We start from the raw sequence: 13,173 nt of genomic DNA, 5'->3' as shown, positions 1-13,173 counted from the left end.
AGTCGACATGCTTTTAGATACCTTCGTTCCTCATGGTTGCACGTCATGAATGTCACTCAGAAAGTATATACTGGTGTATCAGCTATTTTGATAAACATACCGTTGGCTTTGTTTGAATTGTTGCATTTATATATATATATATATATATATATATATATATATATATATATATATATATATATATATATATAGACATAAATGATTAAATGTTTGCTCTGAAGCATTGTTTTTTTTTAATCTACACATGTTAGAAACTACAATAATACACTTCGTAAACTGTATTTCTAACTAAGAACATGCATTTCAAATATTGTCCAATTATTGTCGTACAAAGAAGTTATGCTAGAAAACAAAACAATATGTGATACGCTTTCAACAACTCAGAGGAAAACAAATAATTGGCTGAATTTTGTCTGGTGTTCACACGGGCATTGCACAAAAATATGCAATAGTTTGGAAAGTAAGCTAATTGCATAACATTGCATTATTTATTTGCTCTGCAGAACAACTGGGTTTCTTATCTATCTACGTAACGCAGTGAAGTACATTAAACAACGTTTTTGAAAATATGAAAAAGTTCATCTTTATTTACTCGTATATGTACAAAAAACTTCCAGAATATTGCCTTCAAAGAGTCGTGTTTTTAAGTGTCGCGTGTATAAACACTGTCCGTGAAATACAATTGAGAATATTGCAGTTATATCTTTGTCTTCAAAAGTTCTTAGTGACTTCAAAAAATGTTGAGAAGGAGCAATATTTTCATAAGCAATAGTAGGCCTACATATGGATAAGGAGTAAAACCATAGGGAAGCAGACTAAATCTTAAGGCAAACGGTTCCCTTAATTTTTAATGCATTTTCAACTTCGTAAGATCATGAGTTCGGAAGTGTCAAACATTAATGAAGCATATTGTACCATTTATCTAAAAGAGGAAATGTGTTTACATTCGTCAAGTTATGGACAATACGTATTACAGCTAGATTGGCCGCTGTGGGCCCATATCGTTTATAAGGTGTGTGTCGTTTCGTGTCATTCAAAGTTGGAACAAAGCAATGCTTTTTGAATGGATTCATGTTGATTATTTAGTGGAATATAACCGGGAAGTGCCAATAACAGGTCATTATTTTCATCATCGCACATTAATTGGCACATATTTGTCTGTGCTTCGCATTGGCAACGACCAAAATTGGCCTACCATTAGATTGCTTTTAGACAGATACAGTATGGCAAAACTACACGAGCTGTTGGGTAGTCGGTGAACCGACAGAATACCATGAAAGTAAAAAAAGTTAGAATAAAGAACCAGCAGGATCACAAATAAGTAGGCGACGAGAATAGAAATACACCCATCTTTTGGAGGTCAAATACGGTTAAATGATTCAAGCCCACAAAAATCTTAAATCTGGCAAGTAAAATATTGGACAATGATGGAACCAAAATATTTACTTATTAAAAAATACAATTCTTAATAAAAATGCTTAGGCTGCATTATGTAGGGTGGCTTATCTAAGGATGTACTGCAGGACTTTAGCGGCTATCAACATGTGACCATATACAGAAAAATCATAAGAAATATGAAAAAAACAAAACCTCATTTAATTGATGGCCAAATATATTCGGCCAAAATGAGCAATATAGTGGCAAGTAACAGTAAGCAACGTGTTAAATTAAGCTAAATATGTCTGTTATATATATATATATATATATATATATATATATATATATATATATATATATAATTTTTTTACATCTAAGATGATGATTTTGGAACATAAAATAACATCTAAGCGTTTTTGGTTCCTTACCAAAGTTGACAGGTATAGCGCCAAATAACATAATTATTATGCCTTTCGGGATAATCCAAAAAATGATTCGTACTCTAGTAAAATTCCACGAGTATAAATCACATGTTTAATCTAATTATAGCTTTTTTCATAATGGAATATATAAATAGCCTAAGTTAAATAATATAAACAATTCAAAGCAAAACCAGCATTCTTGTAACCACTGAGAACTCTGGAGAGTGCACTGTAACAGAGTTGAGTGAATTCAGATATTTGACTGTGGCACTTGGCTTTATAAAGTAGCCTAAGTTGTTAATATTGGGCCAAGCGTGAAATAAAACGGACAAGTCAGACGAATTGCCTTGAATGAATAGGTAGTTAAAACCTAAACACCATGTCGTTGAAGTGGACTTTCGGGTAAAAATAGTGGAAAACTAGTGAACTGTTTACTGAGGGTCATATCTGCAGGTAGAGGTAATGTACTACAGTACGAATACTAGACCGTGCTACGCTGTCTGATTATGATTCGTCTGAGGGGCGCATAAAACATAATTACACTGTTTTGGGATGGTAAATTATGATTGCCATGGCCGTTTTCATGTGTAGGTTTGAGTTCATTTATTTTCGACACAAATCAAAAGTAACATTTAAAAGTAACCATTAAACCATATACTAAATCACACAATATATGATTGAAAGATTTTTTAAACAATTTTGACACTTTGACAGCTATTTGATATTTAACGTTGTCATTAGTTGTAGTTTGTAGTAACGTGTTTGTGTGTGTGTGCCTGTAGACAAAAAATGATGGCACTTACCATGATGGTACACAACAAAGTGTACATGCCATGTTCATGTTAACACAAAGGTTGCAGTTTACCAAATAAAAAAGCGTACATCGTTTATTAATGAAATATCACTCTTAATAACCACGTTTTTAATTAATTAATGTATTAATAAGTAAGTAATACTTTCATAATACTCAATGAGCATCGCATCTTCTCATCGAGTACAAGGCACAACAGCCATGAGGCCAGGAAGACGGAATAATTCAAGATGAATTTCAAGAATTTAACTTGGATAGTAGGCCTATATTTGCACGATTCTTTTAGGATTATCTGATTTGTATTGATCCTCTTAACGGTGGTTCGTTTGGAATAAGTTCATGCCTTAAGCCATCATTTGGACTAACCCTGCAATTCAAAGTCAAAATATTATTTTGGAAAATGTCCTAAAACTGATGCTAAAATGTAAGGAAATTGAATCAAATCCTATATAGGCCTATCTAAAGGAAATTGATTGTTTACGTGCCAACAAATATGCATTTGTTTGATACTTTCTGGTTTTACTTAATCAACTTTGCACGAGAGTATTCTTAAGATCTCTTCTTATGATTTTTCAGTAGAATATTTTGAAGGGTATGACACCTCATCAAATTAGTACCGTGACGACCTTTCGCTGGTCAAGTGGAACCGGAAATAATGACACAGAGGGCGAGACACTGCAACTAAAGCAGGCAATTATAGCACCAACAAGCAAACATGCATGTTTGGAAAAAGACTTCAGCAACATTTATACTTAGCCTGCTTGACCTAAGTTGACAATAAAAGGTTACAGGTGACTTGAAACCCAAAAGCCTCCAAAACTCCCTATTTCTCATTAATGTCAGCCTGCTAGAAAAAACGGGTAACACAAGAGATAAGCAATTTTAGAAAAGGTAGCCTACTGAAACTTACAGAACAGTCAAAATAAGTTCCACGGATGGTAATTTTTTAAAGCAGAATACTATAGGCTATCATATGGGTTAAATGCAAATATTTAACATGCAAACATTGATGTGAAACTTTGATAAAATTTATCAGAAACAGATGCTCCAAGAGGCTGTGGCCCTCTCGTTTTTTTTCCATTTATTTTATTTATTTATTTATTTATTTATTCATTTCTTTATTTATTTATTTCTTTATTATTCTTTTATTTGTTTTATTTATTTACATCTGTTGACTTATTAAAATAACTTATAGAGCATATCATTTTCTCAGCTTCTCTCACCCATCCATAGTGCACGTGCTCCAGTGAGAAACACGCTTTTTGGAAAGTAAGTTAAAATTACATACGGGCTATATCAGGTAAACGACCCATATATAAATTATAACAAATTATGTCAGATGAATTGTAACAACTGTACACAATTGGATTTTTTTTTGTTGATGTTTTCTTTTCTTTTCTTTTTTTCCTTCTTTCTTTTTTCTTTTTCTTTTTTTTGAAGATGCAACATTATTATAATCACGGTGTGTGTAATGAACATTGAAAATCAAAGCATTTTAAGGATTTAACGGTTTTCAGGACTGAAAACTTCCCATAAGCAGCATATATTTTTGCACATAACTGTGTTGCAAGGTGTAATTTGTTATTCTCTTCAACTAATAACTAATCACGTGTAATATTTGAGTAACCTTAAATGTATGGCTACTTCTAGATTCTAAATTGAGTGAACATTGTCCGTTTATTTTACATCATCTTTTTGCCTAATTTATTTATTTATTTTTACGCTGCGTATGTTCGTACCAACCTATAACTTAAAACTAAATGTGAAATTCAATTATGGTTGGTGCACGATGTGAATTCGGGTCTTCAGTTGCTATTAGAAATATTTTGCGTCCATTTGGGATACATTTCTATTTCGGCTTTTATTTAGTCAGTGGTGAATTGTTCGAGTAAAAGATACACATAAGTTCATTCCTATCCACACAACTAAAATGAAAATGGACATTTACTGGAGGTAATAAAGAGAAAATTATAGTAATGCATGAATCCAAAAAAACAGTTTTTATTATTGCATTGGAATAAACATTTTTATTTCCTGTTTCTTTTCTTTTTTTATGATAATGTTCCGTCCCTATTCTTCCACAAATTTCACATAGGCCTAATTTATCTGGTTAATGTCATCACAGTTTTTGTTTATAGTTGCTATAACACTTAAGTATGTCTGTTCAAAGATAGTAGTTTCTATCACAATAATGTATCAAAGTGGATTTAGTGTGACCTTTTTGGGACACTTTTCAAGGTAGCATGTTTGTAGTTGGATGGACAGATGGAGCAATCCAGCCAGAGGGTGCATTACTGTTAACCTACAACTTGAGGCTGAAATCCACCTACAATCAGAACTTATGTAAAACTAAAAGGAAAATATCATCAGTTCTAGAAAAGTTGGATTATGGTGGCATGATATAACTTGACTGCATTTTAAATGACATGAAATGGGCATGTATCCAATATTATATGGCGAAAATAACTTTATAAAAACACTTTATAAAAATAATAAAAACACAAAAAAACAAAAAAAACAAACAGACAATAAAAACTATGTATTTTCATACAGCACAAGATGGAAAACACCATGGCTTGCTAAAGTTTTCAAACTCACAGTTTTCACATTTGGTTGCCTCAGAACTTTATGAACGCACAAAAAAAGAAGAGACAAGAGGGTATCCAAACAAACTATTGGATAAAATTGTGGAATACCACATATAGAGGGTTATACACAAAAAATTACAAACCATGGAATATCTATCTGAGAACAGTCAAATGCATTGTCAGAAAGTGGGTTGCTGTATTGTCCACTCAGACGCTGCCAAGATCTGACTGCCCCTCAAAAACAGCTAGGCAAAAATAAAACTGTGAAAAAATTACTGTGTGGCCAGTGGCAACACTAAAAGAACAACAGAGATGACTGAGATGAGGGAAAGTTTCCATGAGCTAGCAATATTTCAATAACTCTTGTCATGATTGAGCTGGTTGTATTGATGAGAAATATGAATTCCTATTTTGAAGAGCAATGACTTAAAGCTCAAAATATGGCACCTGTATAAAGGACTGTTTTCTTCTTATTTCTCTGCCTCATAATGGCTTCCTTGGCTTCATTGGCACAACTCTGGTCCTCATGCTGACAAATGCTAATAACAGACTCTTAAGGCAATCAAATACCTAGAATCAAAACTTGAGACTGAAAGCTTTTTCTCTATACCTACAATTGAATACACCTAACTAATCAGAAACAGCTGAGAAGCCAAATGCCAATTACTTTTGGTCCCCTAAAATGGAGGGACTATGTATAAAAAAGGATATAATTCTTACACAGATTATCTGGCATGGATGTAAATGCCGTCAAATTAAAGGTGAGTTTGCATTTCAACCTCATTATTCATTGCTTAATTTCAAATCCAATATGCTGGAGTGCAGAGCCAAAAGAACAGAAATTGTACCACTGTTCCAATACTTATGGACTGCACTGTATAAGGGATCCTAGACAAATGCCACTGTGTGCCAAGGGGAGATTGAACAGCAGGGTGGTCTTTTCCCTTCCACAGGCCACCACAACCCAAAATGAAACCACACAATGGAGATAGGGAAACAAAAGGGCATTACAGGTCAAGTTCAACTTATTGCATGTGATGGAACCCCTTTGAGAACACTTTCCTCAGATTTAGCATAATCCAGTCCACCGGAGTATGTGTTAGCCTTCAAAGAAGATAAACTGCTGTTCGAATAGATCAGGCCTGATATCTCTTTGGTTCCATTGGCCCTAATTAAAAGGCCAACAGGCCATACTGGGAATAGTCAATGGTCGAACAAAGGTCAAGAGTGCAAAAGTAGAAAGGTTTGGGGTGTGTTAAATGAAGAGTCTGCACAGCTCATAATTCTGTGGCTGGAGCATGTTAGCTAATGCAGAGACATTTGCATGTAGACCCTACCCAGTAAACATTTTGACATTGAGTAGACCTCTAATCAACATCGTCATGACATCGATATTACATTGATTAGTGGGGCAGAATTAAAAGTTTCGGTAACTCAATGAGTACAAAACACTCGTCTATTATTGGTAGAAAAGTTATCTCGTCATGCCTCGACGTCAATCACCCTCATAGCCTCAACACAGGTCGACAAATTGTTTGGAGGGTATGCGTGAAGCCACCCCATGGCCCTTTGCAAATTAAACCACCCTATGAGTTTCGACTGTACAGAAGAAAACATTCCTTTCAAATAAATCTATTCAATAAATGCTTTGCACTGTGCTACACCACAGAACACCAGGCAAAATCCTTTCTGTGAAGCATAACATCTTGACTCTCTCTATGTTTAGTATGAGGAGATGGAACCTCTGGCTCCTGACTCCATCTTTAACAGATGAGTGGTTGCATTCAAACAGATTAGCCAACGGAAAGCTGTCCATTGCTCCATCTAAAATAATAATATTGGTAATAACGGTAAATAAATAGGAGAGAAATCAAGCTTGAATCTCAATTTCCTTGGAGCAGAGGGCCACTCTCACCTGTATCCAGTTTAGATAAGGACCTCCCATCTTGGATGAAAGGTATGGCAGAATTGTGTGTCCCGGCCCATTGTTTGGGATGTAACCTTTGGAATGAAACAATTTGTGCCTGTGATGGCCTTTCTGGCCTGGGACACGCATGGTAACACCTTCAGCATCAGATGGCATTCAGGAATGATTTCCTATCATTTGCCAAAGAGTACAAGCTCATGACATGCTGATGCAGACAGGAACGGCGAAGGAGTACCTTTCCAAAATAAAACAAAAAAATATATGTAATATACTGTATAACTAACCATGAGCTCACTGCTTAGGGCAGCCATGGACTTTAGAGATAAACATTTGTGACACTGCAACTTTCTTAATGTATATTCAATGTTTGCAATTACAGATATTTTCTATTATTATATTTCTATGTGGAGGAAATAAAATAAGAAATGCATTTAATTTCTTAATTTAAAAAATGAATGAAGTACTGCACTAGAACTATATTTCCAAATATAGTTATATTGCAGTGCAGCTATATGTATGTGATTAGTCTGCAATGTGCTGGATATCATCCATAATCTGCCAAGACAATAACAAATGTCAACAACTTTATTACACTGTTAACAAACAGCTGAAATATAGCATGATCTTTCTAACTTCCAGGAGTTATACACACACCTCATACCATTTTTGAACTTCTTACAGGAGTATTATAAGTATTATTGTTGCATGTAACATCATTAGGCCTACATCATTAAATTCACATCCAAAATTAGATGCTTTGTATTGGCTTGTCATCTTTCTGCTTTATGATTTAAAAGATTATCCGTTAGAATAACCTGACTTTTCAAAATCATCCACACAAAATGTTAGGAAATCCATCCTGAAAATTAGGAAATTGGTTTTGAGTTGGGTATGTCAATGCATTATGGGTTATCTTGCTATCTTTTGCAGGTCTGTCTTTACTATCTTTGTAAAAAGAAATAGAAAGTTGCAATTATTAAAAAAAAAAAAAAAAGGCAAATATGCAACGTTATCCAACGCTATACATCCAAATGAGACAAACTAGTCGAGTAATTCACTCCGTTACATTATAGTTGTCCATCAACACTACAGTTGCAAGTTAACTCCGGAATTACCTTGATCGTTCAGCTCTTGTGCACTGAAGAAGAGTCGGAAGCACAGACCAGACTGTAGTCGGAACTAGTATTGTGTCAATGTTTGTAACATGTTGTAGCGAAAGCGCTATACAATTTAGGGTACATCTAAAGGGATTGTTGCAGCGCAGTGGAGGGTTATTAAGTTTGGTATGTAGGTGAATAGAATAGTTTTGTTTTGATCGCTAGCTAACCTTAACGTCATCCTTCTACTGGCTGCTAGATAAGTGCAGCACGTGGAGAGCTTGTTAGCTGGCTGATCAGAAAGGAAATGTCATGAGATCCAATAACATTGCGAGCTTGCTTGCCTGCCAGCCATCGTGTCCAGCAAAATCGCTGTAGCTTTTGCACTTTGTTGTTGTTCTGTAGTATGTACCATGCTAACGACAAATTAAACATCTTAGTTAACTAATTTTCTTGTAAAGCAATGGACAAAAACTGCCTCATATATTGCTAGCTAGCTATCAAGAAAAGGCTTTTCTAAGGCAACAAGTAAAATAATCCGTGCATGGTAAATATGTAGTCCACATAAATGTGGAGTCGTGTCTGTAGCAAAGGACTGACATAACTAACGAACATATCGAGGGATGTAGCTAACCTTAGCCTAAAATAATGCCTTTTGGCGAGAACCTATTGTCACAAAGCTTTTGCTTAGGATGGAATCCGAAATATTGATGAAATAATTTACTGTGATAACTGAACTGGTCTCTATCGCTAGGCTAAATGTGTGGTGTGGACACTTTGGCAGTCCCAACGAGTCTCAAATCCACACTTTACAATTGTGTTGAACAGCCAAGAGTGGCAATGTCTAACCAGTACTCATTAGCCAATAGCCAGTCCCCCAACAGCATATTGACAGACAGGAATCATGAATAAAGGGCCTATATTTGCGTGCTTTGATGTGTTTTTGTATCATTTCTCTCCAATCCCCCTTTTCCGTATTTGTTCTATTCCCTGGCTGCTGGCTTGTGACCACCTTGCGCGGTTTCCCCGTGGTCAGTCAGCAGTCATTCATCAGCCATTCATCAGCTATGATCACATGGTCACGCTGGGCTGATCGGAGCAATGGCCCGACAGCAAAGAGTTGTTAGCCTCAGGTCTGTCGATGCTAAGGCAGGTAAATTGTACATAGGAAGAAACGCATCCTATAAAGAGGCTCTGCGTCATCACAAAGTCTTTTGAGTAGTATAGTGTCGTGCTGTGCAGTGAGTGATCACATGTAACTAAAGAGTTTATAATGTTCTGTTACCACCAGGCACAGATACACAGATGGTTTTCACTCTGGAAACAGATAGGACTTTCCAAGTGAATTATTATTATTATTATTATTATTATTGTTATTATTATTATTGTTATTGTTATTATTATCATTACTTGAGTAAGCAAATGTACCCTCTTGGCAAATAATGTCTGGCATTGATTTTTTAGCCACACAGCTCACATCTCAGGTTACATTTTAATTTGCTGAAATTGTGCATGTCAATGGCCAGTTGAAGGGAAGTTAGTATGCACATTTACCTCTGTTGAATAGCTATGAATTTTTAAATTTTAAGTGCCAGCCATTTAGACTTGAGCATGGCATTGGTGATGATGATGATGATGATGATGATGATGATGATGATGACTACTCTCTCCCTTCTCAGGCAGCACAGGGCCCCTCAGCATGTCTACTGGTTACCACAATGAGGAAGAGTATGAAGATGAGCTGTACCAGGAGGTTGAAGACTCCTGCTCTTCAGGGACTGACAGTGAGGTGGAGACATGGCTCTATAGCCAGCTGCACTACTCCACTGGCCTGGGACAGAGAGAGGAAGAGGACGGGAGTGAGGAAGGGGCCTACGCAGCAGTGGGCCAGGACCCGGCCGGGAGCTGTTCACACGCTGCGCAGCGGAGCACGGAACCGCAGTGGAGCTTGGGCAAGGACTCGGATCCGGACTCGGATTCCGATGGAGTCGAGAGCTGGATGATCCTGGACGGAGAGGAGCGGGAAGGAGACTGCAATATCCTGCTGAATGTGGAGATCAGGGATAGCAGCAGCAGCAGCAGCAGCAGTTCTGCAGGTAGGGATACTCCTTCCACAGAAACTGCTTTTTATGATGTAAGATCACAAGTATGTGATTAGAATGTTCTTAACTGGGTGTCTCGGTGGCGCAGCCTGTAGAGCACTGACCGCATGCTCATTGCGAGCCGCGACGTCGGCGGTTCGAATCCGACCGTCCGACATTTGTCGCATGTCTTCCCCTCTCTTTCGCTCCCATTCTTCCTGTCTCTCTATACTATATACTGTCCAATAAAGCTGAAAAAGGCCTAAAAATATCTTTAAAAAAGAATGTTCTTAACTGAACATTTTAATGTTGAAGTAAGAATCACTACTGGATATGGAAAACAACTGTACTCTAGAGCAATGGCTTGCAATTTTGAAAAAAAAAAAAAACCCCTACTGTTCAAAGGGATATTAAAGACAACTGCAATGCTATAGTAAATGGTCATAACTCCTGAGCAAATGGCTTAATGAAGTTCAAATTTTGCATACTGCATCAAAGTCAAAGTTCCTATTAGGACAAGTTGATGGCTCAAAAATGATGGCCACCATAAGTCAATCTATTGTCAGCCATATGCTTGGACCCTGGTGCGCACTGGTGTTCATGATGACATCTATCTTAACAGATGCTCCATGACCTGTAAAAGTTTTCATATAAAAAAAAAAAAAAGACCACCCGCCATATTTAAAAATGCATGGCATCTAATCCTACATCCATTTCACCCTTCTTCCCTCCATTGGAATGACATGGTACCACATGTGGTGAAACTTATATAGTTTCACAGATGTCGCTGAATTATGTATTGCTGCCTCTTAGTCAATCATTTGTTTAATATATTTCCACAAAGAAGTCACACAGTGCCTTTTTGGGCTCTGCTGAGCCAATCTCTTAATTGCTTATAAAACCATTTCTATCTTCCATGTCTATCAGTGCTTGTTCATTTGATGTAAGCTATAATGATTACACAGAGTTGGAACTGACGTTTGATCCAGTTTTGCGCTGCTCTAGTTGTCAGTTGACACAATTAAGTTCAAAAGGTAGTGACAGTGGACCACTATCCGACAGGGTGAACGAAGTGGTATTGTGCACAAACTATTGATATCGCAGGGAGCCCAATTCTCTGCAGGAGAGACTGGAGCTTTGAAGCCTCATTATGAGGAACGTTATAATGTCTAAATGTCCTACCTGGTTTTGAAGACCAATTAAAACCAAGGAGGTAGGAGGCTACATAGCTTCTTGTTTTCTTTCCCCCCTGAGGATATTTTTACATTTTGCCTGAGGGAGGGTTTTCTGAACATTTTTCAACAGCAAATCTGGGAGGTCTTACTCGGAAACTGCGATTTCAGTGTTCGCTTCAGAAGAACAGGGCTTGTGCCTTTCAGCAACAAATATTGTATCTTGCTCTGATCGCAAGATCAGTCAGTACGGAGTAAAAATGTCCGTAAACTAGTAAGCATCCAAAGGATTACTGTAATGCTAGAAGGAAGCTGTGGCCTTTGGTAGCTTGAAAGCTATCTTGTACAGTCTGAGAAAATCGGATAAGTCACCCTGCACTCTCTCACCGGCTGCAGTGCTTTGTGCTGAGGTTGTAATATCTCCTTCCATTCTGTAATTAAGAGATAGGCTAAGTGGTGTTTCTGTTAGAGTGGGCTTGGAACAGGCTGCTCCCCTGCCTGTGGTCTGGGGAGAGCGGTATAGGGGAGAGGCGTAGGGGAGAAGGAGAGGGAGTGCTTTCTATCTTTGCACACGTCAGTTGTTCTTATGAATTTTTAAATGCCGACCGTCGGCAGAACAGTGCCATATTGAGAAGTGCATCCATACGCATACAGTACAGTACATTGACATGAAGGAACAGGTTTGCCCTCATTACAGACAAAAAAGGAGACAATGGAAAACAAAAGCAGCAAATAGAGGGAGGGATGGAGAGAGCGGGAAAACAAAAAAAGGTAACGAGAGTGAGACGTGCCAGCTTTAATCAGGAACGGAAGAAAAACGCCTTTCGCAAATCTCGGATCAAAACACGTCGGTCGAACCTGCAGCCTCAGCGAAACCCCCTCCTCCTTTTTCCTCTTTTCCACTGATGCCCCCCCCCTTTCCACCCCCTTCATCCGGCTCTTTTGTACACCCTCTCTGTCTGCGTCGCCTCATTTAAATTTCCCAAAGCTTCGGGTCTCCGGGCTAGGATTTCTGCAAGAGTGGCCATGGTCATGTGTGTGTCGGCCCCGCGTAGGTGAGGGCTCCTCCAGGGCCGCTTTTGTTGTGCTGAGAGAGGGGCGCGGCGGAGGCTGTTCTCTTGTCTGCTCGCACCGTGTGATCTCTGGAGCTTGTCCCCAGTCCCCGGGCCCTATCAGCACCCCAGGAAAGGCACAGCAGCTCCCTAAAACAGAGACACGCCGCAAAAAATGGCTGGCTTAACAAGCATTTTTAAGTCTGGTAATAAGACTTAAGATTTTTTTTTTCTTCTTCTCTCAAGTAGAAAATATTTGCTTGTTTTAAGCTACAGTTTGCTTGACAAGTGATATTTTCTCATCCCATTGGTATATCTTGGAACTTTGTCACCCCGTTTGCAATTTTTTGGTTGTCTCATTGAGCAAAGGAATGATAGAAATAAGGTTTTAAGTTCAAATATGACTAGGATAATTAATATTTAGAAGGGAACTCCTAAGGAATCTCATATTTGATACACCAAACAGAGCATCAGGATGATGCGAACAGACATACAGTTTATCACCAGGCAAGACCACACACTTGCCGTGTTACTTGGCTAAAGAGTTTCAGCAATAGCTGCCCATTATGTATATTCATGAGCGGGCAGGCTCAAAACATATTTTGGTTCTGAGTGATTGGCTGTGTACATTAACATTTCTGCGCTT

The 13,173-nt window shown here is 37.8% G+C and overlaps 1 protein-coding gene across 5 annotated transcripts in view; it reads left to right on the top strand.

Annotated features, from left to right (window-relative positions):
• The first annotated feature begins 8,269 nt into the window (after positions 1 to 8,269).
• The window catches only part of LOC133135457 (zinc finger CCHC domain-containing protein 7-like), a 96,724-nt gene continuing 91,820 nt past the window's right edge, over positions 8,270 to 13,173 (top strand). For 2 of the 5 annotated variants that reach the window (XR_009709394.1, XR_009709392.1), the window contains exons 1-2: positions 8,270 to 8,408; positions 9,902 to 10,318. Coding sequence is in view for 2 of the 5 variants with exons in the window: in XM_061252474.1 (XP_061108458.1) it covers positions 10,271 to 10,318 (48 nt within the window). In the remaining 3 variants the exon portion in view is untranslated. Of the gene's footprint in view, positions 8,409 to 8,508; positions 8,770 to 9,901; positions 10,319 to 13,173 lie in introns of those variants that run through there. The other 3 variants (XM_061252474.1, XM_061252473.1, XR_009709393.1) reach the window with 2 other exon arrangements.

Source organism: Conger conger, chromosome 8 (genome assembly GCF_963514075.1).
Source record: "Conger conger chromosome 8, fConCon1.1, whole genome shotgun sequence".
In the NCBI taxonomy this organism is placed as follows: Eukaryota; Metazoa; Chordata; class Actinopteri; order Anguilliformes; family Congridae; genus Conger; species Conger conger.
Note: the sequence above shows the minus strand (reverse complement) of the source record. Positions and strands in the feature narration are given on the sequence as shown.